At 51.2% G+C, this 27,579-nt stretch overlaps 1 protein-coding gene across 5 annotated transcripts; it reads right to left on the bottom strand.

The window, feature by feature from the left end:
* Positions 1-3,085: 3,085 nt before the first annotated feature.
* Rrp1 (ribosomal RNA processing 1) lies at positions 3,086-27,569 on the bottom strand. Of its 5 annotated transcripts, none has more exons than XM_075979794.1 (15): positions 27,440-27,554; positions 15,257-15,327; positions 14,680-15,006; positions 13,823-13,905; positions 12,967-13,024; positions 11,152-11,237; positions 9,613-9,674; positions 7,868-7,997; positions 7,719-7,783; positions 7,366-7,574; positions 5,922-5,992; positions 5,005-5,102; positions 4,788-4,807; positions 4,022-4,138; positions 3,086-3,634 (listed from the first exon to the last, which is right to left on the bottom strand). In XM_075979794.1, exons 3-15 carry the CDS (start codon positions 14,810-14,812, stop codon positions 3,432-3,434), a joined length of 1,335 nt encoding a protein of 444 aa, XP_075835909.1. In that variant the 5' UTR covers positions 14,813-15,006; positions 15,257-15,327; positions 27,440-27,554; the 3' UTR covers positions 3,086-3,431. The 5 variants fall into 5 exon arrangements, with proteins under 5 accessions (XP_075835909.1, XP_075835912.1, XP_075835910.1 ...); XM_075979797.1 differs by having other exon boundaries at positions 3,086-3,619; XM_075979795.1 differs by having other exon boundaries at positions 14,680-14,909; positions 27,440-27,537.
* Positions 27,570-27,579: the final 10 nt, after the last annotated feature.

Below are 27,579 nucleotides of genomic sequence, written 5' to 3'. Positions count from 1 at the left end.
ATAACACAGTCTTCTCCTGTGTGTATGGTGCATGGTGTCCTTGTCTTTTTGTCAATCTGAAGAGGGGCTTTAGTGTTGATGGAGCCTAGTGTTTGTGGGGTCCTGGAACCCACCCCATCAGTACCAAGAAACTCTCTCTCCTCTATGTGTTCATCTGTATATGGGCTTGGGGAGGAACCTGTTTTCTGGCTGAAGTCACACACTCGGAGGCTGAGCCAAATCTACTTCCTGAGACCAACTGGCCTGGCCAGAAAGGACATAGTAGAACAGGTGAGCCTCCACACGAGCCGCCACCCCAAGAGGGCACAGCAGGTTCCCAACACTGAACATAGGGTACTGCTGGGTCACCCAGTCCACTCCCACATCCCAGGACTGACAGCCTTCCTTCAAGCTGCCCCAGGGCACAGAACTGCACACACAGGGTCACACAGGGCACAGGGCCTGTCATCCCTAAGCTGCTACAGAAGCCTGGCGGTTCTCCAAACAACTGCCCTGACAACCCCACTCCTGGGGGTCTCCCCCAGAGCAGTGAAGACACGTGTGTACAATGAACCGTGCACATTGGAGCAGCACACCCTCACAGCCCAGTGCAGACACCCCAAATGTCCATGCTCTACACCAGGAAACTTGAGCACATGCTACAGACATGAGCCCTGAGAACACCCAAATGAAAGCCACCAGATGCAAAGACATGTACTGCACAGTCCCAGTACACACGTGCAGAGAGGGGAGCTGGCAGACATGTACTGCACAGTCCCAGTACACACGTGCAGAGAGGGGAGCTGGCAGACAAGTACTGCAGTCCCCAGTACACACGTGCAGAGAGGGGAGCTGGCAGACATGTACTACACAGTCCCCGTACACACGTGCAGAGAGGGGAGCTGGCAGACATGTACTGCACAGTCCCCGTACACACGTGCAGAGAGGGGAGCTGGCAGACATGTACTGCACAGTCCCTGTACACACGTGCAGAGAGGGGAACTAGCAGACAGGTACTGCACAGTCCCAGTACACATGTGCAGAGAGGGGAGCTGGCAGACATGTACTGCACAGTCTCAGTACACACGTGCAGAGGGGAGCTGGCAGACATGTACTGCACAGTCTCAGTACACACGTGCAGAGAGGGGAGCTGGCAGACATGTACTGCACAGTCCCTGTACACACGTGCAGAGAGGGGAGCTGGCAGACATGTACTGCACAGTCTCAGTACACACGTGCAGAGGGGAGCTGGCAGACATGTACTGCACAGTCTCAGTACACACGTGCAGAGAGGGGAGCTGGCAGACATGTACTGCACAGTCCCTGTACACACGTGCAGAGAGGGGAGCTAGCAGACAGGTACTGCACAGTCCCTGTACACATGTGCAGAGGGGAGCTGGCAGACATGTACTGCACAGTCCCTGTACACACGTGCAGAGAGGGGAGCTGGCAGACATGTACTGCAGTCCCAGTACACACGTGCAGAGAGGGGAGCTGGCAGACATGTACTGCACAGTCCCTGTACACACGTGCAGAGAGGGGAGCTGGCAGACATGTACTGCACAGTCCCAGTACACACGTGCAGAGGGGAGCTGGCAGACATGTACTGCACAGTCCCCGTACACACGTGCAGAGAGGGGAGCTGGCAGACATGTACTGCACAGTCCCTGTACACACGTGCAGAGAGGGGAGCTGGCAGACATGTACTGCAGTCCCCACACGTGCAGAGAGGGGAGCTGGCAGACATGTACTGCACAGTCCCTGTACACATGTGCAGAGGGGAGCTGGCAGACATGTACTGCACAGTCCCAGTACACACGTGCAGAGGGGAGCTGGCAGACATGTACTGCACAGTCCCCGTACACATGTGCAGAGGGGAGCTGGCAGACATGTACTGCACAGTCCCAGTACACACGTGCAGAGAGGAGCTGGCAGACATGTACTGCACAGTCCCCGTACACACGTGCAGAGAGGGGAGCTGGCAGACATGTACTGCACAGTCCCTGTACACACGTGCAGAGAGGGGAGCTGGCAGACATGTACTGCACAGTCCCAGTACACATGTGCAGAGGGGAGCTGGCAGACCTGACACGGATCCAAGCATCCAAGCGAGGCTGCCAGCACAGGGAGGGCTGCTAGCCAAGGCACACCAGGCATAACTGATGTGCTAACTGGGTTGGTCGCCCACTTCTGAACGAATGAGACAGAGTGGGTGCATGGTGTGGACTGTGACTGCTCTCAAAGCCATTCACACAGGGAACTGAAGACGACCACTTTTGCAGCCGCCGCCATCCTCAGGTGCGCGTGAAACTATCTGACCTCCATCAATAAAGAGCCACAGTCAACAGCAGGGGACTCGGTGACTCATGTCTGAAGTTAGGCAGTTAGCAGAGGAAAAGTGCAGGTACAGAGGGCTTCATTGATGGTGGCCTTCCCCAGGGCCTCACTCAACACCAGGGACCCTACTACTAAGCACTGACTTTGGCACCAAAGAAACCACACTTCAGAGTGTCACCATACCCAGGGAACACGCTAAGCATGGCAGCTCCTCCCTTAGAATGATAAGTCACACTGCCTAATGCTGACTCCAGCTTAATCTGTAAGGTGCTGAAGTCACCACAAGCTCTAGGAGCAGACAGGTGGCTTTGGTACTGTCCTTCCCAGGACCCCTCACCTGGACCCTGGAGCCCTGGCTGCCCCAGTGGTGGACCCCTAGGGAAGGACAAGCCCACAGCAGCAGCCCTGAGTCTACTCTTCTCTGAGGAATGAGAACCCAGGTGAGTTGTGCCCAGGCCCCCTGCTGGGGTCTCAATACATGCTGTGGCCACAGACACACTACGACATCCCAGAGAGGGGTGATGGCAGCAAGCAGGCCTCTCTGCCATGGCCCTGTCACCTCAGTCACAGGACCCTCCTGAAAACCCTCAACAGTACCAAGTTCATGAGGCAGGAGCGCAGAGCCCCAACCCACAGCTGCCTGGAGGGCTCTTCTCAAGGGTTCTCAGATACATGTAAACACCAAAGTAGATAAAAACATACACACCGCCCAGGAAGTGGCACCTACCACCCCACACAGATGTCCACACAAAGAACAGAAGCAGCCGTGTGCTTTGAGGACCATAGTTTATTTGTGGGCAGCCCAGGGCAGAGGTGACAGAACCCACACAGATGGAGTTATCTAGTTTCATTTTTCTTAGTTTGGGGGAGAGAGGCCTCTGGGACCCAGGCTGGACTCAAACTCTAGACGCCCTGGCCTCTGGCTAGGATTAGGTGTGCACACAGTACAGGGGAAACTATGAGTCTTAGGAGTGAGTTTCTGGTATGTAAGCAATGGCTCTGAGGCAGGCGCATTCCAGCACTAAACGGCACTCAGAGGCTACAGGGGCATGCCCAGGTATCCTGTCCCAACAACCAGGGGCCAACAAGGATGATGGCCATCTTAGGCCATGACCTCACTTCTCACTCTGCAAGGGCTGTTTCCTCTTCCTCGCTGACTGCTGGACACCAGCCCCCTTTGCTCTAGCACCAGGCTTCTTCTTCTTCCCAGGAGGCTCTCTTTGGCCAGTCTTCTCATCCTCCCTCCTGCTCCTCTTCATCCCTGGGCTCATGTCTGAAGTTGAGGCTTCTGCCTCGCTTCCTCCTGCAGAACAAGCAGCTGGGACAACACGGTGTGTTTCACTCACCCGACTCCTGTACCACAGGTCCTGGGCAGTCAATCCAAGAGCCACAGGCAGCACATACACACCCGGAAGGGGGGACGGACACCAACAGTGACATGGGTGGCGAAGGTGAGGACCAGTGAAGGAGACAGGACAGGTGAGGCTCAGCTCAAAGGCTGCAGGAAGGTCAGAGAGAGGTAGCCCAGGCAGAGCACAGGCACCACAGTTTGAGGGCAGTCCCCACAGACTGCAGGGCTTCTGGTTAAAAAGGGGAAGAGTGCCAGGGTCCCCAGGCCAGGTGCACTGCAGGCGTCTGTGCATGATGGGAAGGGGAGAAGAGGGGGTGAGGCAATCCATATGTTAACTGCCACCCAGGGTCCTACCTTGCTCGTTCTGGGGCTGCAGCGTGGACAAACGATTCTTTCTCTTCTTCCGCTCCCGCCTCCCTCCCAGCAGTTTCTTATAGGCTTTTTCAGGGACATCATCATCTGGGAAAGTGCCTGAGAACGAACCAGGGTGACAGTGGGGGATTGAGGGCATGGATCACCTCCCCTCTGCAAGGTCTGCTGTCACACTAGACTCAGTGTATTCAGCGATGACCAAGCTGCGGAGATCCACATTACAGGTCCACACGGACCCAGCTGGGAACCAGGAAGATCCAGAAAGGCAAGCCACATGTACAGTGCCAAGGTCTATTCCTCAAACAGGCTTATGCTGCGTAGTGGTGACTGACGTTCTGTACTGCAGGGGTTCCTGGACACTGGTTAAAACCTATCCATCACACAATACACACACTCTCCAGTGTGAACTTCATCTAGAAACACTGGACACGAGCTCAGACCTGCAGGAAGCATCATGGCACATTCTGGTGAATGAAGAGAGGCTGAAGCAAGACAGAAGAGGACAGTTAAAGGCTGCAAGGCCTCAGAGGCCAGGAATGGCAATGAAGTCTGAGCAGCACTCAGCAAGCAGAAGACGACTGAGTGCTGGGCAGCCTCTGAGTCGATCCCTTCTCCCAAGACACAGACCTCTGCAGAGACCTCTCATGCCTAAGGGATTGTGTGGAACCACTCCATCCCACAAGCGTTAGCCCTTCCTAAGTCATACGGGGGGGGGGGGGGTGCACCCCAGTGCCCACCAGATCCTCACCTCCAGCCAGAACCCGAAACCTGAAAGAGAAGACCAACAATGTCACCACTCAGCTATGGCTCTGCCAGACCACATCAGTACTGCCTGTAGTCCTCATGGGGGACCATCTCACAGGACAACACACAGCAAAGACAGTGGGGGTGGGGCCGGGTGGTAAGGACACAGCTGACCATCACTAAGGACAACAGCAGGGGCGAGACCAGGCCTCTTGACTCACTTCTGGATCACTCTGTAGAGGCGCTTCCTGTTCTGAGATGGGGTGCTCTGTCTACTGGCAAGCGTGAACAGTCTGTTAGCAATGGCCTCGTAGTCAAACTGTCTCAAAAGATGCAAGAAAAACAATGGTCAGTGTCCATATACCCCCCCTCCCTGGCCCGAGGAGACACTCAGTCAAAGCAGACATTCTCTGCTCAGCACAAGAACAGACCCAACACACTCAGCGCTCTTCCAGCAAGGCCCACAGACAGACACACCACCCTGCTCCAGGGCCGCACAGTCAAAAGCAGCCTCAGATTCAGAAGGCAGCCTGCTCTTCGCTTTATTTCATCATCTTTCTGAGACAGGGTCTTACTAAGTGGTTGGCCTGGAGCCCACCTCTGGAGTGCAGGGACCAAGTCCTCTCTAAACTCCCTACTCGCCACAGCAGACAGGGTCTTACTAAGTGGCTGGTCTGGAGCCCACCTCTGGAGTGCAGGGATTAAGATACAGCTGACAGGAAAAAAAGGAAATCGGTGGAAATAGCCCAACACATTTTATTTAACCCAAACTACTCCAAACTTACTCATGTGATGGGTCGTCAGTATTAAAGCCTACTGACATCTGACCTTTCCAATCCCCCTGACCCCACTTCCTGAGCTGACTCAGAGCTATAACCCAAATGCAAACCACTAAGCCTGTTATCACCCTGTTCAAAGCCAGCACCCCAATGACAGGGTCAGACCTGGAGTGCAGCCCACCTGCTCAAAGCAAAAGGAAGGATATGGGATGCAGCAAGACTGGCTCAGTCCTTGCGTCAACCTCTCAGCACCTACCAGGAGCTGCCCAGTTGCCCATCACCCACCCTTTCCCCAAAGCCACCCTCCATGAAGGCTACCCATTCACCTCTGGGCAGTGAGGCCAGACATGGCTGCCTACCTGGAGGACAGGGCCAGTGTTTTCCTCGTCATCCCACACATACTCCTTAGGTTCAGCCCTATATACGGAGCCTAAAAACAAAATGGAGACTGAACTCAAGGTACCGTGCCTGGTGTAGGGTGCCCCAATGCCAGCACCAAGGCACAGAGGACCCTCTTGGTCATGCCCTGGAACAGGCTGGAGAGAGCACAAGCAGCTGGTGTCCAGGGAGTGCGGAGACGAGGAAAGGCGTGTTCAGCAGGCACCTTGGGCGGAAAGGCAGATTCAGGTGTCCCAGCAGTAGGGCAGACCAGGGACACTGGAGCCAAGCTCAGCTCAGCTCAGGACACTGAGAGCTTTGACAGCACTGCCTTTGGTAGGAAACAAAGTTAAGACAGGGCCTGCTGGCCTGGCACTCCCTTATAGCCCAGCTGGCCTTCAACTTGGGCAATTCTCCTGCCTCAGCCTCTCAAGTGCTGAGATTATAGGTACACACTCTCACAGACCACTCAGCATCACCTTTAGGTGAGGGACTTCTGGACAATGGTGCTGGGGGACTTTGGCAAGGACAAGAGTTGCAGGACGGTCTGCTGTACAGAGTGGCTGCTGAGCCACAAGCAGGCACCAATGGGACTTGCCAGGAAACTTAGGATGACCGGGCTACCGAGAAAGACAGGGAAGACACACGCAGGATAGCCAGGCACTGACACTAAAGCTGAAAGAGGACACCAGCGATGCAGAGAACCCCTTCCCTAAGAGTCCATGACCACAGCATCAAGACAAAGGAAGCCTGGCCTAGACCCAAAGCCCTTCAAGGGCCATTCACAAGCAGAACGTGCAATGCACTCACTTGTCCCTTGCTGAGACATAGTCAGACACAGACTGCCAGGAGGGCAGGGACAGCAGAGAATCCCAGGGGAGAGCAGCATGAGGCCTGGGCATGACTCAATGCTAGGACAGCTGCCCCATGCATAAGGCCCCGAGTTCCAGCCCTGCCACCACCAAAACCAGAAACAAAACCAGAACAGATGCTGCCTGGTGAACAGGGAGGTCAGGGTGCCACGCAGGACCCAGGGAACATTATAGCCTAGAGGGGAGCACTCTAGGACTTGAGATGGTAGCTGGGAGTCAAGTGCTAAAACAGGCTTAAGAAAGCAAACATGGCTAGGCGGTGGTGGCGCACGCCTTTAATCCCAGCACTCAGGAGGCAGAGGAAGGCGGATTTTGTGAGTTCAAGGCTAGCCTGGTCCACAAAAGCTAGTTCCAGGACAGCTAGGGCTGTTACACAGAGAAATCCTGTCTTGGAGGAAAGGAAAGACAGGGAGGGAGAGAAGAAGGGGGGGAGGAAGGGGAGGAGAGGGGTGTGTGTGTGCCATCCTACAGTGAACTCTGGAGAGGACAGTCAGGAGACAGAACAATCCAGTAAGAGTCCTGGGCTCAGACTAGGACAGGCTGGGCTCCTCACCTGCATGTAGCCTCTTGGGTGGTGTGTCTTGCAGATCTTGCTCATCCTCTGAGGACTCCTCACTACCATCTGACTCCTCACCACCATCTGACTCTTCGCCCTCCTCACTCTGTGTGTCCACTTCCTTCATTAGGTCTTCAATGGCCAAGGGAGCCTGTTCCACAATCGCCTCGAGGATGCACCGAGTGATCTTATGCAGAACTAGGGAGCTGAGGTGAGGAGACGCAAGAGAGCCCATTGGGTCGGGCTCTCAGACACCAGGCCAACTCTCACAGCATGGAGAGTCGAAGGCCACTGGGGCTTGAGAGGAAAAGAGTGAGAAAGGCCAGACCCCAGGAGCGCCCACCACTCACTCCTTCGTGTGGGCTGCTATCTGGCAGAAGGGGTCAATGAACTGCAGATTCTGGTCTGCGGTGAGCTATGGAAAAACCGAGAGAAGGAAGTTGTATTCTGTGCTGGGACATGCACCCCACCCCACAGACCTCACCAGAGCCCACTTTACCTCTGCAGCGCCCACTTTGGTCAGCTCCTCCAGGAAGACCTCAAGGAAGTGGCTCTTCACCCCATTGGGGGCCTGGCTGTCAGGGTGCAGTACCTCGGTGGTGAGCAACTCCAGCAGCTGCTCAATTTTTCTGAGAAGAGAGGAAAAAACAGTGATAGCCATGGAGTCGGCCACAGGTCAGCAGTGTCCCTGCTCCCTCCACACAGGTTCTGGAGGAGCCACCATCCACAGGCACAACTGACCTCTCACACACATAGACAAAGACCAGTAGGTCTGGGTCTGAGCAGTACAAAGGAGCCCTGCTGCCCAGGTCTGTGTGGCCACAGCTGGCACCAGAACACAGGACAAAACAAGTCCCTCTTGGCCATACCACATGGGAACATACACATCTTCAAGACAAAAGTGGGAATCCGGCCACTCAGATGCTCTGTGGGCTGCTCCTCTCTACTTGGGAAAATGTGCCAGGTCAGAAAAGACCAGAGGCCAAGAGGAAGGTGTGCCAAAAGGGCTAGGCCTACAGGCCATCCACTGGCTTCCCAGGCCCTGCCATCTGGCCAGCTGGTTGGCAACATGAGGAATTTGTGCATCTCGCACACAGGTTAGACCAGTGGTTCTTAACACGTGGGTCATGACTCCCCTCGGCAAGGGTCACCTAAGACCATCAGAAAGCACAGAGATTTACATTACGAGTCATAACAGTAGCAGAATTACAGCTATGAAGTAGCAATGAAAATAATCTTATGGTTAGGGATCACCAAAGCATGAGGGGCTGCATTAAAGGGCCGCAGCACTGGGAAAGATGTGGACCACTGGGAAAGACTGTCTCAGAGCCCTGGACTAGTACCAGAGACTGAGCAGTCTTCAGCAGCCTGGGTGCACACAAAACTCCTGGGCTGCTGACAGTGTAGACTTCCTGACAGCCCAGAACTGTGGCACATGCTGTTTAAGGGCTGCCTGGATGGCTCCATTGAACGGTCACTGACCACAGAAAGGAAAAGCAATACTTTACTAGGCTCAGGGGCAGAAGAGCCCAATAGCAAGATGAGGCACAAAACCCAACAAGAGACCAGAGACAGGCAAGCTCCAGATGGCATTACCACATGTGGGAAACACCAGAAACACCTGAGCCAGACTGTGCCACACCAAACACACAGCATGGGCTCCACACAGACCAGGTAGGGACCAGGGCCCTTCAGGATGCTCTCCAAAAACAGCACTGTTACCATGAGGAAGTCACAACAGTAAATCAGAGAACATTAACTAAAACAAAATGAATTCTGTGTAAGTTACTGTATCCCCAACTGAGCCCTGGAATGACTAAGAGCCACAGATCCTGAAGTACTTAATAGGGGCTAAAAAGTAATTGCTTAGGTGCCAGGTGGTGGCCGCACAGGACTTTAATCCCAGCACTCGGGATCTCTATGAGTTCAAGGCCAGCCTGGTCTACAGAGCGAGTTCTAGGACAGACTCCAAAGCTGCATGTGTGTATGACCAGCACACATAATCTGCCCAGCTGTAACATGACTGGGATGGCACAGTTCAGAGAAGACAGCATCATCTGAACCATTTTATTACTTCACAAAAGTCACTTAATTTAGCACCACTGTGGCACCAAGAAACACAAAGGCCACCACCTCCCTACAACAAAGAATCACAAGAGAAATTCAGGAATCCTGAGATGAGCCAGAGGCTACAGGTCCTCTCGCCAACCCGCCTGTGAGATCTGACTCTCAGTGTGGACCCACCTTTCTTCCCATCTGCGGGTTCTCACGGTCATCAGTGACTCACGCAGGACCAGCCTCATGAGCTTGGACACAAAAGAGATTCATGTTACTGAGAGGACAGTTAATAGGCCACCCAGTTTGCCCATGTCCCAGAAGCCCCTGTCCCAAGATGCATGCCAGGGTGGAGTGCCTCAGACAGGGCAGATATGGGGACATGACACTATGGCCTCTGGACCCTGGGCTTCATGGGCACCAGGAAGCCAGGCTGACCTGAGGGAGAGGGAAACATAAACTAGAGCCGAGCAGAATGGTCAGGACACACACTGGGCTCCTCCTACAGCAGGAGTCACCACAAAGCCAAGCTGGGCCTAACTCCCTGCAAGCTCTCCCAAGCCCTCCTTTCCCCAGCAGAGAGCAAGACACAGGCACACCCTGCTCTGAACCACTGCAGCATTAACCGAGGCTCAGTGTCTTCCCATGGTGCCCCACTATCCCTTGACAAGGCTCAATGTTTCCTGCAGTTTTCCTGCCTTTAGATCTTATCATATGTCCATGCTGGATCCAAGCCACAGTAAAGACAACGGATGAGAAATGGGACCTAAGAGCCTTGGTGCACAGAGCACACCAGGACACTGGGGACACTGCAGGCCTGACTCTTATGCCTACCTACACTAACACTGAGAAAGCCACGAAGCAAGACTTGGTCACACATGGTACAAAGATGAAATGGACCTTGGGGGCTGGAAAGATGGCTCCATGGTTAAGAGCATTTGTTGCTCTTACAGAGGACCCTGACTCAATTCTCAGCACCTATGGGGTGGCACACAACCATGCATGGTTTCAGAGGATCTGATGCCTTCTTTGATCTCTTAGGGTACCAGGCATGCATGTGGTACACATACACATAGGAAACACACACACACACTGCACTTTAAAAGAATCTTTAAATGGGCCTTGGAAAGCAACAGCATTCACCACACCAGAGACCCAGCAATAGCAGCCTAGCAGATTACATCTTAGCATAGCCACCCCACAAAGGACCTTCCCCACAGAGCCACTCCCTGCTACAGGAGGTGTTGGACCCCCACATGTAGCCACAGTCCCACAGCACACACAGCCCATCTTCAATCTGTTTCTGTGGGCAGGCTCCAGCACTACAGGGAAGGACAAGACTGTGAATCCACCAGGGCATGGGAAGCACGGCACAAGGCAAGCCCACAGAACTCAGGTCTCTATTCCTATGCAACTCACTGGACAAGAGGAGCACAACACAGAAGAAGGAAAACAAACAAACAAACCAGGAGCCAAGCCCTCAGCTAGAAGGGATCTTCACTGCAGGGGGACTCAGTCCCCTTCCTGCCATGTTCTGGGGCCAGGGTTTACTGGAAATCACAATGGCTGGCTCCTTTAGGAAAGCTGCAAGGTTCCTTCTCTGAACTCCTACTGACCCCCAAGATGGGGACACTTCAAGCAATAGCAGCACTACAGCTGTGCATCCCAAACCAGCCCTTGCTGACGCCTTCACCGCAGGGCTCATGGGTCACCTGCTTTGTGTCTCACCAAGTAGAACTTGTCCAGGCGCAGTAGATCGATGCCCATCCACTCTCGGATCATGGTCTGCCAGAACGCCCGCAGGAACAGGTGCTCTAGAGGGAGATAGCACACACGCATCACCAGAGCCATGAGGAAGTCCCTCGCGGGCAGCCCTGGAACTCCCTGCCTGTGTATTCTCTCACAAGCTCAGAAGCAGGAGTTTCCAGGCTCCACAGAGAAAACACACAACACGGTTCAAATCAAGCTGTCACTCTGTGATCTGAACAAATGCACAAGGAAGCAGGGAACTGGGAAAAGGAGTGATTACTGTTGCAAACATCCTTCCCAGGCCTCTATGTCCCTGCCTAGGCTTGCACTGAGGACCTCCTGACACCCACGCTAGACCTTCAGCACAACGTCACCGAAGCAGAACTGTGGGTAGAGGCCTGGCGCTGACCCAGCTAGATCCTTTAGTCCTGCAGGTAACAGATGGGTCAGATATAGGACACAGATTCTAAACTGTACCCCATGTCTAAACCCTTGGTACCATAAAACACAACCAGAGTAAACAGGGGGACTGTGCTGGGGCACTAAAGTAGGTCCTGAGGTGGGATCTCACCCAACCAGAGGAAGGCGCCATCTGCAGGACAAGGAGTAACTAGCCCTGGGAACTCTTGGTACTTGAACACAACGAAGACAACTCGGTCCCAGTGGTCTGGTGACTAGATCACAAAGTGTCACCAAGTGGCCAGCTTTGTGCTCAGCAAAGCAACTCTCCTGCCAGTTCTCAGAGAGCAGAGTAGGGAGCTCAGATCCACTCTATCTTTTACAAGCAATTAAAGAGATACCCCTGACACACATCCACAATGGAGGATCCCAAGTTCAAGGTCAGCCTGAATTCCAAAGTAAGAACCTATCTCCAAAAGAGAGATGGGAGGAGGGATCTCCCAACTCAGGAAATGTGCAAACACTCCCTCAATCTGCCAACTTCAGTCTACTACAACTAAAGCCCAGCTCGCTGAGGACATGAACACAAGCATCCAGCTTCTCTGTCAGGACGGCCCTCAGAGCAGCACAGAGCCCCTAGCCAGGCTATGCCCCGGGGCTGGGCTGGCCAGAGCCAGGGTCTGGACCTCAGGATTTTCAAAAGCAAGCAGGGTATGGGATATGGATGAAAAGCAGAAGAGCTAGGAAATACTCTAAGACTGTGGTTCTCAACCTATGGGTCAGGACCCCTTGGGTTGAATGACCCTTTCACAGGGGTAGTCTAAGACCATCAGAAAACACAGATATTTACATTTCAACTTATAACAGTAGCAAAATTACAGTTATGAAGTAGGAATGAAAATAATTTTACGGTCGGGGTCAGCACAACACGAGGAAATGAATTAAAGGGTCGCAGCATTAGGAAGGGTGAGAACCACTGGCTCAGCAGCTAAGAGCACTGGCTGCTCTCCCAGAGGACCTATGTTCAATTCCCAGCACCCACATGGCAGCTCACAACTGTCTGTAACTCCAAGATCTAACACCTTCACACACACATGTGTGCAGGCAAAACACCAATGCAGATAACATAATGAATGAATGAATACAATGACTGTCGTAGCTATCAGGTGGAAACCACCTAACATGATGGTATCATGACACTGAGCTTTTCTCTGTATGTTCTCTGTATGTTTGCCTTTCACTCCTGAGCCCTGTCTGTTTGGTGAGTACAGACTGAGCACTGGGTGGTGTTCCACACAGCCACCTCCCTGTAGCTTGAGGTCTGAGAACACGCTGCTACATCGGTAGCGACTCTGGTGTTGACAGGAACAGGCCTGGCTTCAGGGCTGTACTCACGTGCCTCTGTGGTCTGAAAAGCATGGACGAGCTGGGCAATGGTCCTTCCTAGTTCTTCCTGTGAGGGGAAATGAAGCGCAGTGTCAGCCCTGAAGCACTGTGCTCGGGCAGCAAACACGACCAATGCCCACTCGCTCCACACGAAGAACCAGCTGCCAGCTGGCCTCCATCCAGGGGCCTCCAAGCTGCAAAAGGCCTACTCTGTGGAAGCCATCAGACTCTCCCGATAAACAATGCTGGTCTCCTAAGGCAGCGGCCCTGCAAACGAGGGTGACAGCCCCAGACAGCATGGCAAGATGGAAAGGAGCCTTGAGACACAGCTGTCTTCCTAGCAGGAAATGGGGCCAAGTAGACACAACAATCATTCTCTATCTTTCTGTCTCTCACTGTCAAGCATGACCCAGTATACTGGCTAAGATCCCAGCACATCCCCCTAAAGAGACGGTTGTTTTAGCAGGCACAAGAATATGGGTCAGGAAACTGCATGGAAGGCCCCTCCAACGGGTAAACAATTCAGGACCTGAGAACCGCTGGTCTAAAAGGCCTGCAGGAGAAATGGCCTCCCAGGAGACCTGGATTCGGCCCTTACTTCCATTATATCAGTACTGGGTTTCCAATGTCAGCCCACCCTGGCCTACACTGTTTGCCACATCACTAAGATGCTCTGTCAGCCAACCACTCCCGTCCTTCCCAAGTGCTGGGACCTTCCAACACAGGCCCCAGTTCTGCCAGCCACACACAACAAGGGATATAGCTGAGTGACGCTACCCAAGTCTCTGGCTATGTTACAGGGAGGACAAAGACATGTCCATCAGCCTGCCATCCACTCCTGTCTAGTACCTTCCCAGGCACTCACCTGCAGGAGCGGCTTGTCCTGCATCCACAGGCAGTAAAACAGCCCTTTCCATATCTTCAACATCTCCTCTGTATTGAAAGCCCCTGAATCACAAGAGCAGTCAATAGTCAGTGGGTTCAGAAGACCCTGGAACCTGCTTTTCTGAGCTGGAAGGAAGCATGACTGCCTAAGCTACTCCAGAATCTTATTGGGCAGGAACAGGGCGGCCAGCCCCTCCCCAAAACATTCTCCAACAGAGCTGCAGTACCTGTGACTAGGGGAACTCCCCCTGTAGCTTCCGCACCAGCTAAAAGACAGGTTATCAGTCCCACAGGGTAAAAACTCAGAACCGCCACACATTCCGGACAGGATGGTGGCCCACAGAGAACGCAGTGATAATTAAGCCAGTGTTAGACCAAGGAGTTGTAGCCTTTCTGTTACATCTCGGAGATTAAAACAAGTGAAAGTTACTAGCAAAGGACATAACCATCTTTCAGTGAGGCTCATCCAGACTTGCGGTTCTCTGGCTGCAGCGTGGAAAACTACCCTGTGTCCTAAAGCCTAGGGCTGTGACCTCGGCCAAATCACTGTTCAAGTAATCTAGAATTTGCATCAGTGAAGGGATATCCAAAAGAAGCTGAGGCTGCTGGGAGGGGTTGCCCTTCGAGGACCCGTAAAGCATAGAAACCACTCAGCAAAAGGCGTGTTCTGGTAAACTCAAGGCTACTCCGTTAGGTACACAGAACACTGATAAGGGCCGCAGAGCACGAGCGAGCTACGGATGCAGCCCGACGCGGACGGCCTAGGCCAGAACTGCCTACGCACTAGGCCCCGCGGGGCCTACGCAGCGGAGGTTCCGAGCTTGCCCGCCCACGTACCTGTGGCCCGCTGCGACCTGGTCATGATGTACTTCCGTAGTTTCCGCAACGCGCGGTCCCGCATCACCTGCTCATTGCCGGCCAGGCGCTGCGCCAGCTGGACCTCCGGCGGGAGTGGCAACCCAGGAACCATGATGAGGACCCTAAGACCACGGACTCAGCGCTTCCAACGCCGCCGAGTGATGCGTCACGTCTGCACGCGTCTGCACGATACCACGGCTAACGTCACACTGCGGCGACACAGCACAGCTAAACGTCAAATGTCCCGGACGTTGCCGACGCACGCACGCTGCTGCCCCCTCAGTGGCCTGGAGGCGCAACTGCCGCCTGCAGTGAAGATGAAAACCTGGCGTCTGGCTGGGGCAACTAATTCTTGGAAGGGTCAGAGCATTGTCTTGGGCTCCCCCTCCTCTTTACGGAAAAACACGCACAGCGCGTAGCAGTGATGCTGCATTACAAGAAGGTCTTGATTTGGCACTACCTGTCCATAACTACAACGCCCATCCCTGGAGGGCTGCATGGAGCCGCCCCTCGCTGAGCATCCTCTCCCTACACCACTGAGAACTGTGGGCCTTACCCAGAGTCCAGATAAATCCGGGTTCCCAGGGAAATCCACTCAGCCAAGCCTGTTGGAGACCATCCGCTTTCCTTGACAAAGAGAAAAGCAAGAAAGCGATCATAACTCAGGTTTTAGGATAAGGTGCAGAACACTATCCTTACACTGGCCAGGCAAATACATACACTAGAGAGGGCAGAGAGAGTGTGCAAAACTTGAGTGTGCCTTGGTTAGGGAGTTGTGATGACAGCCATTTGGGACACAATTACAAAAGCCTCCATGTAGCCCAACGTCTGATATGTCAGATTATAATACAAAATGATTGCAGATTTCTTTGGTGTACCCTAGAGTTTCACAAGACCATCACAAGTCTGAGGACTTGCTGGGGAGATTCACGAGACCAGTGGAAATTTGGACTTAGTGTAACCTTAAGATTCCCAGTTGGTTGCCACACCATAGGTCAGCGAAGCCTGGGATCAAAGTAACAGACAAGGAAGGTCACTTTATTTGGAAAGTTAAATGCTGGGGAAGACGGAGGAACTGATGCCCAGCGTTATCTGAAGAGGAAGTGGAGCAACCGGAGGGGGAGAGGGCATGTCTAAGCATGTCTAAGCACTATGGAACACAGACAAGTCTGTACTTTCCACAGCGTCAGAATTTATTGAACCGATAAACCACATCAGCAGCAACTTTCAGAGGCATCCCATTTTCCTTCCTGGCAGATTCAGGCAAGCTATCTTAAATTCTTAATATTAATGGCCGGGTGGCGCACTACACATCACACAGTAAATATATCTACCTATACATATATGCATATGCCAAGTCCTTCTTGGCTTGGGTCCTGAAACTCTGGCTAAGGGTAGTGAAGGAATAAAGAAAGGATGGACACACAGACACACGTACAGAAGGGTGGAGTCGGATGAGGTAAGAGCACTCTGATGGAGACACCTACTACCATTGTGACCAGGAACCTCAGCTTCTTTACTGTGTCCAGCACAGGGAGGGGAGGTAACTCATCTCTATAGGTGGCCTCTGTAGATGAGCAGTCTCAGACCATAAACATCGAAGACATTGTACACTAGTCAATCACTTGCACATGAACCCGGAAGGAAAGTTTCATCGTCCTTCTAGAAGAAGCTCACCTGAGGAAAGTTTTGCCATGCCCATGGGGCTGAGGCATTAGAGTTCTTAACATGTCTGTGATGACATGGCCACAAAGGGTTAAAGGAGCCAGGGCAGAGTTCAAGGAGTCTCAGAGAGTCCCAACAGAGACAGAAGTGAGGGTGGGGAGCCAACAGACACAAGAAAAGTCCCAGAGCACATAGCTTTCAGATAAAACCCTGCTGGAGGCTCTGCCTGTGTTCAGTGTGCAGCCTCAGGGCAAGTGTGAAAATAAGGTGCTGGAGCTGGGCGGTGGTGGTGCACACCTTTAATCCCAGCACTCAAGAGGCAGAGGCAGGCAGATCTCTGTGAGTTCCAGGACAGCCTAGTCTACAACACAAGTTCCAGGACAGCCATAGCTACAGAGAAACCCTGTCTCAAAATACAACAACAACAATGAGGTGCTGTAGAATCAAAGGCAGGGTAGAGTCCAGCTGAATGACCCAATGGACAGACCGACAGCAGGTCCAGATAGATGAGTAGGTGGACACATCAACAACAGGACCAAGCTAAACTGAAGCCCATGGGACGGTCAAGAGCTCTCTCCTGTTGGCCCCCCACACATACAATGTATGGCCAGACATACAACATAGTAGTTAGTGGAGGCATCACATGTTATGTGTCTTCTTCATGGGGTCCAGGTAAGGCAGGCACACTCATCCCTTGGTGTGTAGCATGATTAATAAAAACCTAGCCACAGATCAGAAAAGATCAGAAAAGCAAAGCAGACAAGCCACTAGAGAGCTCTTACCTCTATGAAACCTACAGACTGAAAGAGAGTGAGTTCCTGTCTCATCCCACCTTATATCCCTCTCTAGTGCTGGGATTAAGGATGTGCACCACCCTGCCTATCCTCTATGGCTCACTAGCATGGCTGCTGGGATTAAAGGTGTGTGCCACCACTGCCTGGCCTGTATGGCTGCTGGGGTTAAAGGTGTGTGCCACCACTGCCTGGCCTGTATGGCTGCTGGGGTTAAAGGTGTGTGCCACCACTGCCTGGCCTGTATGGCTGCTGGGGTTAAAGGTGTGTGCCACCACTGCCTGGCCTGTATGGCTGACTAGAGTGGCTAGCTTTGCACTCTGCTCTTCAGGCGAGCTTTACTTGTTAGATCATAAACAAAATATTGCTATATTGGTCGGTATGTAAATAAGTCCTTTGGCCTATCTTTCCTGGTATGATTTTTTTAAATATTTATTTATTATTTATACAGTATTCTGTCTGCATGTATGCCTGCAGGCCAGAAGAGGGCACCAGACCTCATTACAGATGGTTGTGAGCCACCATGTTGTTGCTGGGAATTGAACTCAGGACCTTTGGAAGAGCAGGCAATGCTCTTAACCGCTGAGCCATCTCTCCAGCCCCCTGGTATGATTTTTAATAGGTCCACGTGCTCCTACAGTTAGAGTTTACTGTGCTAAAATTCTAGGGTGGCACTCTTTACTTTCAAGAGTAAGTTATTTGTGAGTCCGTGCCTCCTGGGTGGGGCTGGGTGGACGGTACCATTCACATGCACACCCAAGTGCACAGTCATCTGCCATCCTAAAACAGGCAAAAGTACCTTGGGATGGGGCTCTCTAGACAGGGGAGGAGAGGAATGGGCAAAGCACATCATACACACGTCTCACAATATATCACAATGAACCCACTGTCCTGTGCATCTAATATACAATAACGTCAAACGTCCATCTTGCCAGTAGGCTAATTTTGCCAGTTTAGGAGACAGGTGATCATAGACCAGTGGGCACCTTTTCACTGGCCTCTGGAACAGATAGCACAAATATCTAAGTTAGGGTCTCTATTGCTATGAGGAGACACCATGACCACGGGAACTCTTATAAAGGAAAACGTTAAATTGGGGCTGGCATTCATTTCTGAGGTCTAGTCTATTATCGTCAAGGCAGAAAACATGGTGGTGTGCAGGCAGACATGGTGCAGAAGGAGCTGAGAGTTCTACATCTTGATCCACAGGCAGCAGAAGGAGACACTGTGCTTGTAAAACTTGGAGCTTGTAAAACCTCAAAGCCCCCCCCCACACACACACACAAAATGACACACTTCCTCCAACAAGGTCACACCTACTCCAACAAAGCCACAGCTCCTAACAGAGCCACTCCCTATGAGTCAAGCATTCAAACACATGAGTCTATGGGGCCCATGCCTGTTCAGGCCACCACAACAAACCTCCTTCTAACGGTCTGGTCACAAGATGCTTGTGAAGTCTTCATATCTCAAGAACAACACTGGTTGTTAGTCATTAATTGCTTTTAACCAGAGCAAATCTCAAGAACAAAGACCAGTGTTTATTCAGGTCAGGCTTATCCAGAATCAGCTGCCCTAGTACATTTGCTGGAATGTTCTACAATGGACATGGAGAAAGCAGCTGCTCCGAGGCCTTGACATCCTCCAAACTTCAGGTAATGGAAGAAACTTTATTTTCCTGTAGATGCCAGGGTTGGGTGCTATCAAACAGGGAGTCAGCCAAGATCCCAGATCACTGCTCAGCTTCAGTGTGGTCTACTACAGGAGAAGGACCCAGAGAAAGATCTTCTGAAGGAGAAGAGGTGTGGACAGCCAGGTCCAAGCTTACCTGAGCTCTCTGGCCTGGATCCTCAAGTAGAGACCAGAGCTGCAGGGCAGGTTGGCCTGGGTCGAGGGGTGGCGCAGCTGGGGGACATTCGCAGCCACATGTGTGTGAAACAGAGGGTGGTTTTATAGGAAACAGAGGCAGAGGAGACTCAAGGGATGATGGATGCAGAATTAAGACTCTGGGTGCAGAAGGACTAGGATAGTCTTATCTTAGTCCTTATCTTCTCAGGTAACCAGACGGGAGTCTCAGAAGCAGAGGACAACATCTGGATTTACACATGAGGTAACTGAGTTAGCAGGCAGACTAGAGGACAGTCTACAAGCCAATCAGTTGTTTAAGGTCGTCGTGGCGGCACCGGGCTTTAGTCCCACCCAGCAGAGGCAGATGGATCTCTGAATTCCAGACCAGCCTGGCCTGCTGTTGGTTGTTTTACTCTTGGCTTTTGGGGGGCCCGCCACCCAGCTCCCAAATAAATCATACAGAGTCTTAGTCTTTCTTACAAATGGCCGGCCTTCGCTTAGCTGGTTTCTAGCTTTTTAAACTTATTATCCCATCTACCTTTTGCCTCTGGGCCTTTTCTGTTCCTCGCTTCTGTAACGTTCCTCTCACTCTTACTCTGTGGCTATCCTCTTTTCTCACTCTTTGATCTCTCTTCCTTGATCCCTCATTTCTCCTGTTTATCCTCTCTGCCTGCCAGCCCCCCCGTCCTTTCTCCTGCCTCGCTAGTGGCTGTTCAGCTCTTTATTAGACCATTAGGTGTTTGAGACAGGCAAGGTAACACAGCTTCACAGAGTTAAACAAATGTAACATAAAAGAATGCAACACATCTTTGCATCATTAAACAAATATTCCACAGCATAAACAGCGTAACACATCTTAAACCAGGCAGTGTGACACACACCTTTAATCCCAGCACTCCAGAGGCAGAGGCAGAGGCAGGCATATCTATGCAAATTCAAGGCCAGCCTAGTCTACAAGAACTAATTCCAGGACAGGCACCAAAGCTACACAGAGAAACCCTGTTCCACACACCCACACTTATTGAAGGAATAAACATAGGTATAGATCAGGAGGTGTATGTAGGCTCCCCAGAATTTCTGGTAACAAATTTTTGAATGAAATTTATTAAGAAGAGGTGTGAGGTCAATTAGGAGGCACTCTGAAAGGTCTCATATACATACATACATACATCATACATACGAAAATAGCCTGATTCAGTTTCTGGCTTAGGAGCTAGGACACACACGTGTGACTTGCTGCCGTTCTCATGGGGTCCTGTCTTCTTTGGGAGTGTAGCAACAGCTCCTCTGCAGCCACACGTCACTTTCTGTGTGTGGAAATACCACCTCACGCCCCACGTGGCTAGGCGCTCACTCCTGGGTCTGATGAAGACAAGGCTGAACAGTCAGGACCATGGGTCTTCAGGAGAGACTAAAACCACTATGAAAAACACTAAGAAAGAAATTCCTGGGTCCTGACACCCACCATCCCTGGTGCCTCCTCTACCTCCCTTCTCTATGGAATTGTTCCTCTTGTTTTTATTTATTTTTATTTTGTTTATTATGTAAATGAAAAGGCTGGAAAAGTTAAAGTTCATGTCTAGCTGCCTCCCCTTCCCCTCAGAAATCAGGCCACGCCTCCCCTGCACCCTGCTCTTTACCTTCTATGGAGGCCCCAGGGACCTGTAGGCAATTGACTTTCCTTACCTCTGCCACTCTGAGCAAACAGCCCTACTGCCTACCGCAAAGCTGGCTTTGAGTTGTGGGCAGGCTCCTCACCTGCTGTGGCAGTTATGAGAGATTTCTCTAAGGTGTCCTCTCTCTGTCCCCGTGTCTCCTTCAGACCTCCTCACCCTGTCCATTACAGCTGTCTCATATTCCTTTATCTCTCTCCCTTCCCTTCCCCTCCCTTCTCTTCTCTCTCCATCCCCCATAGTTTCATTACGTAGCCCTGGCTGACCTAGAGAAACAAGAAAAAAGACCAAGCCTGGGCAAGAATTTTAGCAGGATATAGCACAAACCTCTGACAGAAAAATTCATCAACACAGAAACGTAATACATAGAAATATTCCTTAAAATAGACTTTAATTATATTTAAAATAGAGGGTCAAGGTGATGGCTCAGGGGCAGTGTGCTTGCCTTGCAAGCCTGAGGACCTAAATTGGATTCCCATAAAAAAAGCCGGGCGTGAGGGCAGGTGTTTACAATCCTAGCAATGGGCAGGAAGATAGGATTCCTAGGGTCCAAGTTAAGCAGTCTCATCTGTAGGAACTGGGGTCATAAAACTATTTCCCAACAGTATAGACACCATACACTCCCGAAGCAGGGATCTGATATGAGGAGGCCCAACTTAACATTAATTCCGCCATGACAGGCTGCAGGCTAACAGGTCTGGGCAGCACCCTCACAATAACCAGAAAAAACCTGGGGACCTGCAGGGGACCAAACAGAATTGAGACAAACAAGTACGAGATGCTCCAGAACATTGAGAATAGCTTGCCTAACCTGTATATAGATTGCCAATTTCCTTATAGCAACGCCAGTACCAATTCCTGTTTGACCAGACTTTCTGTTACCTCACTCCAGCCCAATCGGGAGTTCAAGCCCCATCTGAATCCAGAATCCCCTATCCCCTCATCCTTTACTCCTTTAAACCCTGCCATAGCTGAGCACCAATGCTTCCCCTGATCCAATCGCTGTGTTGGAACTGATGGACGGCCCAAGCTTGCAGTAAAGGCTCTTTGCTTTTGCGTATGAACTTGGACTCCTGGTGGTCTCTGGGGGGCTCATGGAGCGGGCATAATGCTAAGTTTTTTAGATAGTCTAGGCTAGCCCACATCTTCTATCTTGCTTCAGTCATTTAAGCGCTGCAATTACAGGTCTGTGCTTCCATGCTGGTTTCCATGCTGGGGGAGCGGGTCCTGTCTGCTCTGTTGTCAGACAGCCTTGGGGACACAGCCTATGGGAGATAGCTCATGTCGGCCACAGAATGACGTGTGTTTGTCCACGCCACCAGCCTCTTCTCCCTGTGATCTCATGCTGACCCACTTCCTGTCTTACAGAACTGAGCAAAGTCCATATGTGTGGGCTTGTTTGTCCTGCATTTTAGAAGCCCCAATCTTTCAGCTCTAGGCTCAACTCTCGGACAACAGGTGGGGCCAAGAGCCTGCTTGTGACAACCCCTAAGTCATCTCCTGGGCAGACTTGGTAGCGAAGACCTGTAATCCCAGCTACACAGAAAGCTGAGGCTGGAGAATCCGAAGCCCAAGGGGACTTGGTGCATGAGTTCAAGGCCAGCGCCAGCCTGGGCATCTTAGACCCTATATCAAAATGAAAACTGAATTAAAGAGCCCAAGGTACAGCTCACCAGTAGAGGTTGTGCCTAGTGAACTAGGCAAGGAATTCAACTTTTTTATGGCCAGTTCTAGCCATGACACCTTCCCCTCTCCTGCCTGCCTCCGTCTCTGCCCACGGGGATGACACACTGACTCCCTCACACGGTGAGTCCTGAATAAACAACCATGTTTTCACTGGGGCTAGCCGGCCTGTTTCCACAGGTGTTTACCTCCTACTGGAAAGTGTGGGCACCTGCAAGGCAGGGCCAACAGAGAGTTGTCTGTCTGCTGGGGAAATCCCAAAGGCACAGGACACCAGGCCATTCTGTGGCCTATCCCTGTCAGGATCGGAGTCAGCAGCTGAAGGGAGGAAGGCTACCACTACCCCTCTGGGGTCCACATCTCCTCTCCTGGTCCCTTCCATATTTCTAGGCTTAAAAAAGAATGCCTGCTTCTCTCTCTCTTTGGTTTTTCAAGACAAGGTTTCTATGTAGCTTTGGAGCCTGTCCTGGAACTAGCTCTTGTAGACCAGGCTGGCCTCGAACTCACAGAGATCCTCCTGCTTCTGCCTCCCGAGTGCTGGGATTAAAGGCGTGCGCCACCACCACCCAGCATAGCCACGGCCTCTTAAAACTTCTCACAGGCCCACGCCTGCAGTCCCAGGACCCAGGAGGCTGTGGCGGGGAGCAGTTTAAAGAGTTCAAGGCCAGCCTGGAGCAGCTTGACTTCTAGGCCAACCTGGGACACAAGTGGAATCCTGTATCAAAATGAAAAACAGATAGGGGCTGGAGAGATGGTTCAGAGGTTAAAGCGCTACACAAAGTGAGCGCCAGAATTCAGCTCTCTATAACCCACGTAATCCACAGAGTGGGAAGGCACAGATGGGTTGGTGTTAGGGTTCCTTGGAGCAAGCCGGCTATTTAAAGTGGCTGTGGCACAAGCTAGCTAGCTAGACTAGCCATGTTGGTGTGCTCTGGCTTCAACTGAGAGAACCTGCCTCATCGAGTAAGCTGACAGCAGTCTAAGGAGGATATCCGATACAGGGCCTCCTTGGGCCTCTCCACATGCACAGGGACACACATACACATGCATACACCCACATACGTGCAAACATGTACATGTGTGTGCTCGACCATGTGTTCCCACGAGAACACACACACACAAAATAAAATGCATCCATTTCCTCCCTTTTGTCAGCCCTCTTCCCCTTCAGAGATGGTTCACGTAGAGGGTTCCCAGCAAAGTCCCACTGTCTACTTCATGTGAGTGTTCCCTGCCTGCCAACCAGTGCAATCCCAGCATGGGAGGCAGCACGCTGATTGGCCCACATGCCCCCTATCCTGCAGCATCCTATTTCCTATCGTTTCCCTCAATACTGAAGACAGGGCAGCGCATCAGCAGACCCTTAACTGGTGAAACACATCTTCCTCCTTTTCCTCCCAGAGTTCTGAGGTTGGAACTTAACCTACAATAAATTCTTTATTATTATTATTATTAGCATGTGTATGTGTGCTCACACACACGTGTGTGCATGTGTATGTGGGTGTACATGTGGAATCAAGCACATGGAGACCAGGATTGAAATTCAAGTGCCATTCTTCAAGAGACTCCCACCTTGTTTTTTGAGACAAGGTTTCTCCCTGAGATTTAGCTCACTGATGAAGGTAGGCTGGCTAACCTGCCATGCCCTGGGGGTTCACTGGTCTCCTTCTGTCCACTGTAGGAATTATAAATGCCAGCCATCCTACCTGTCTTAATTTTTTAAAAAATTATGTATATGGGTGTTTTGCCTGTGTCTTAGTTAGGGTTTCTATTGCTGTGAAGAGACACCATGACCATGGCATCTCTTATATAGGAAAACATTTAATTAGGGGCTGGCTTACAGTTTCAGGGTTTAGACCATCATCTTCAAGGCAGGAAGCATATCAACATGTAGGCAGACGCGGTGCTGGAAAAGGAGCTGAGAGTTCTGTATCTTGATCTTCAGGAAACAGGAAGAAACTGAAACACTAGACCTGGCTCAAGCATCTGAGACCTCAAAGCCTGACCCCAGTGACTCGCCTATTCCAGCAAGGCCAAACCTCCTAATAATGCCACTCCCTATGGGCCTATGGGAGTCATTTTTATTCAACTCACCATATTCCAGTTCCTGGCCCCCATAGGCTTGTAGCCATATCATAATGGAAAATGTATTCAGTTCAACTTCAAAAGTCCCCATAGTCTATAACAGTTTCAAACTTGTTTAAAAGTCCAAAGTTCAAAGTCTCTTCTGAGATTCATGCAATCTCTTAAATGTAATCCCCTGTTAAATCAAAATAAAAAAGCAGATCACATACTTCCAACATATAATGGCACAGGATATACATTATTGTTCCAAAACATTGAAGGGAGCATAGTGAGAAAACATTGGACCAAAGCAAAACCAAAAACCAGCCAGGTAAACTCCAAACTTTGCATCTCCACGTCAAATGTCAAAGCGCTCTTCAGATCTCCAACTCCTTTCGTGAGCTGGCTCCACTCCCTGTTAGCAGCTTCCCTCAGCAGGTATCGCATGACTCTGGCATCTTCAGTATCTTGGGGTCTCCAAACCAATCTAAGCTTCACCTTTACAATTTCACACAATGGCCTCTCTAGGCCTCCATTCAGGGACAATCCTGACACATGCCTGGTTTCAGTGGCTTTCCTTGGTTGTAGAGGGAAATTCCATAACCCCTTTCTTCTACCCTTGACTCTAAAACCAGAACCACACAAGTGAAGCCGCCAAGTTCTGTTGCTTGCTGGGTTTGGAACATGGCCCCTGTACAATCACATCTTCACCTGCTTTCTGTTTTGATGAGTTCCTTCATTGCCTAAGTTTGACTGTTCTGAAAGTCAATTTGTAGACCAGGCTGGGATTATTGGCCTCAAACTAGAGCTGGGATTATGACGTGCACTGCCACACCTGGCCCTAAGCTTTTCTTTAATTCCTTTCCACACATTAGAAGCTTAGCTGGGTGGGATCTTGCCCTGAGGTCATCCACAACTCCCTTTATTCCATTTAATATCAGGAGTTTCTCTAAACTGATACAAGGTGTAGCCCCATTCTACTTCCTGGCACCCCTTTTCTACTTGAACATGTATTTGTAACTGTATAATACATTTTAATAAAAATAACATTTATATTTGTGTTTCTCCTTGTACATTTCGTATCTTTCCTTCCTTAGCTTGCTCCGCTTCATTATAGATCTTCTTAAGAGTGGACGCTAATAACCGTAGGACAGAGTCAATATCAGGCTGTTTTTGAGGTTTCCTCTGCCAACACAACTAATCCAAAACTCTTGACTTCAGCCTCGGGAAGACTTTTCAGACAAGGGCAAAAACAGTCACATTCTTAGTCAAAATTTTACAGAATGTTCTCTAGGCCATATGCAAAGACTCCTCTCTGAAACCCCCACAGTTGAAACCACCCTCAGCGCCGCTGTCTTCCATGATCCCACTGGTATGGCCCGTTAAGTCCCACTTAAAGCATTCAATCGCTTTTCTAGTCCAAAGTCCCAAAGTCTACATTCCTTTGAACAAAAGCATCCTCAGGTCTATCCCAACAATCCCCCAGTCCCTGGAACCAACTGCTGTCTTAGTTTGGGTTTTATTGCCACCATCCCAGCCTGCATGTGTGTCTAAGCACCACTTGCATGCCTGGTGCCTACAGAGGCTAGAAGTGGGCATTGGGTCCCCTGGAACTAAAGTTACAGTTGGTTGTGAGCCACAGTGTGGGTTCTGGGAACCGAAAAGGGTCCTCTAAATTGCCGGGCAGTGGTGGTGCACACCTTTAATCCCAGTACTCAGGAGGCAGAGGTAGAGGCAGAGGCAGAGGCAGGCAGATCTCTGTGAGTTTGGGCCAACCTCAAACAAGAGCTAGTTCCAGGATAGGCTCCAAAGCTAGAGAGAAACCCTGTCTCAAATAAAATAAAAAAAAAAAAGGGGGGGTCCTCTAGAAGAGCAGCCAGCGTTCTTAACTGTTGAGCCATCTCTCCAGCCCCTAATGTGGCTCTTTAACTGGGTTTTGAGGATCAAATTCAGGTTGTCACACTTGCATGGCAAGCGCTTTACGATGAGCTACCTCTGCAGCCCCAAATTCTTTTTAGTTTTTTAAGACAAGGTCTCACCAGGCTAGGTTGCTTACTTAGCCTCTCAAGGGCCGGGAAAATAGGTGTGCACCATCAAATCCAGCTATCAAATTCTGACAGTTTTGCAGATGGAAAAACAAGCAGCAGGGAACTGGGACTGAAGCTCATGTTAGGCCCTAAATTACCCGGTAAGCCCCACCTACCCAAGAACCAGGTAACTTCCTGGAATGCTGGGAGTTGTAGTTCTTGAAAATAACAGCTGCCTCATGGCAAGCTATTGTGGCCTAGGGAAGGCTTGTCTCCCCAGGTGGTGCTCCTGACCAAATTCCATCTTGGTTAGTATTTGATCTTTTAGTAAAAGCTTGCTTTAATTTGGACAAAAAGGTGGAACCGGTTTTTCTCTGGCGAATTTTAGGATTAACAATCACTCAAGCAAGACCATTGACAGTGCATACTGAGGTCCTCATGGTTCCCGGCCTGTGCTGGGTATGAGAGAGTGGGGTATGGACTACCCCACTCTGTGCCCAGTGGTGGGGCTAGGATCCCCAAGCCCTTACAGCCAAACAAAACTAAGTATGTCCACACCCATTTCATTCAGGAATAATTGACTTCCCAGATCATGGTGGACCCCCCCCCATAGGTTCTTGTTTCATAGGGTTATCAGGACCCACAAACTCTGTTTTTGTGCCCACCCCACGGAAAGAAGGCTAGGGACCCACCCAGGCTCCCACCCCCCACTTCATGACCACAGGGCAAAGGGGAATCGACACGGCCAAGGCTGGACTCGTGTCTACCCACTTCATGGAAAAAATGAGCCTCCCCCTACGCCTGCATCCTGTGTGAGGATTTGAATGCTCCTAGGACAATCAGAAATACTCCCGCACCAAAAGCTACGGAGAAACACTGTCTCGAAAAAAAAAAAAATCCAAAAAAAAAAGAAATACTCCGGCAGTCACTTCGCGCCATTAAGGGGCGATCACTACTCCCAACATCTCAACATCTCAACCCCACTTACCCGTTCGGGGAAGGGGCGTGCGGTCTCCACTAGGACTCACACTCCACCCACGCCCAGTCTCGGTCTCGTGACAGCCTAGAACCGAGGGTGACGACACTGGAGAGCTGGTGGGTGCAGCGCCCCGCCCCGCCTCTTGTCAC

This window comes from Microtus pennsylvanicus, chromosome 7, assembly GCF_037038515.1.
Source record: "Microtus pennsylvanicus isolate mMicPen1 chromosome 7, mMicPen1.hap1, whole genome shotgun sequence".
Taxonomy (NCBI): domain Eukaryota; kingdom Metazoa; phylum Chordata; class Mammalia; order Rodentia; family Cricetidae; genus Microtus; species Microtus pennsylvanicus.
The sequence above is the reverse complement of the archived record's forward strand: the minus strand, read 5'-3'. Positions and strand labels throughout refer to the sequence as shown.

Excerpts from the sequence above, each read along its gene's own strand:
- Rrp1 (XM_075979796.1), bottom strand. The coding sequence starts at position 14,812 with ATGGTTCCTGGGTTGCCACTCCCGCCGGAGGTCCAGCTGGCGCAGCGC. Across the intron at positions 4,808-5,004 it reads CTCTACAGAGTGATCCAGAA|GTTTCGGGTTCTGGCTGGAG; the intron begins GTGAGTCAAGAG and ends CTTCTCTTTCAG. Across the intron at positions 3,635-4,021 it reads GCAGCCCCAGAACGAGCAAG|CTGCTTGTTCTGCAGGAGGA; the intron begins GTAGGACCCTGG and ends GTGTTGTCCCAG.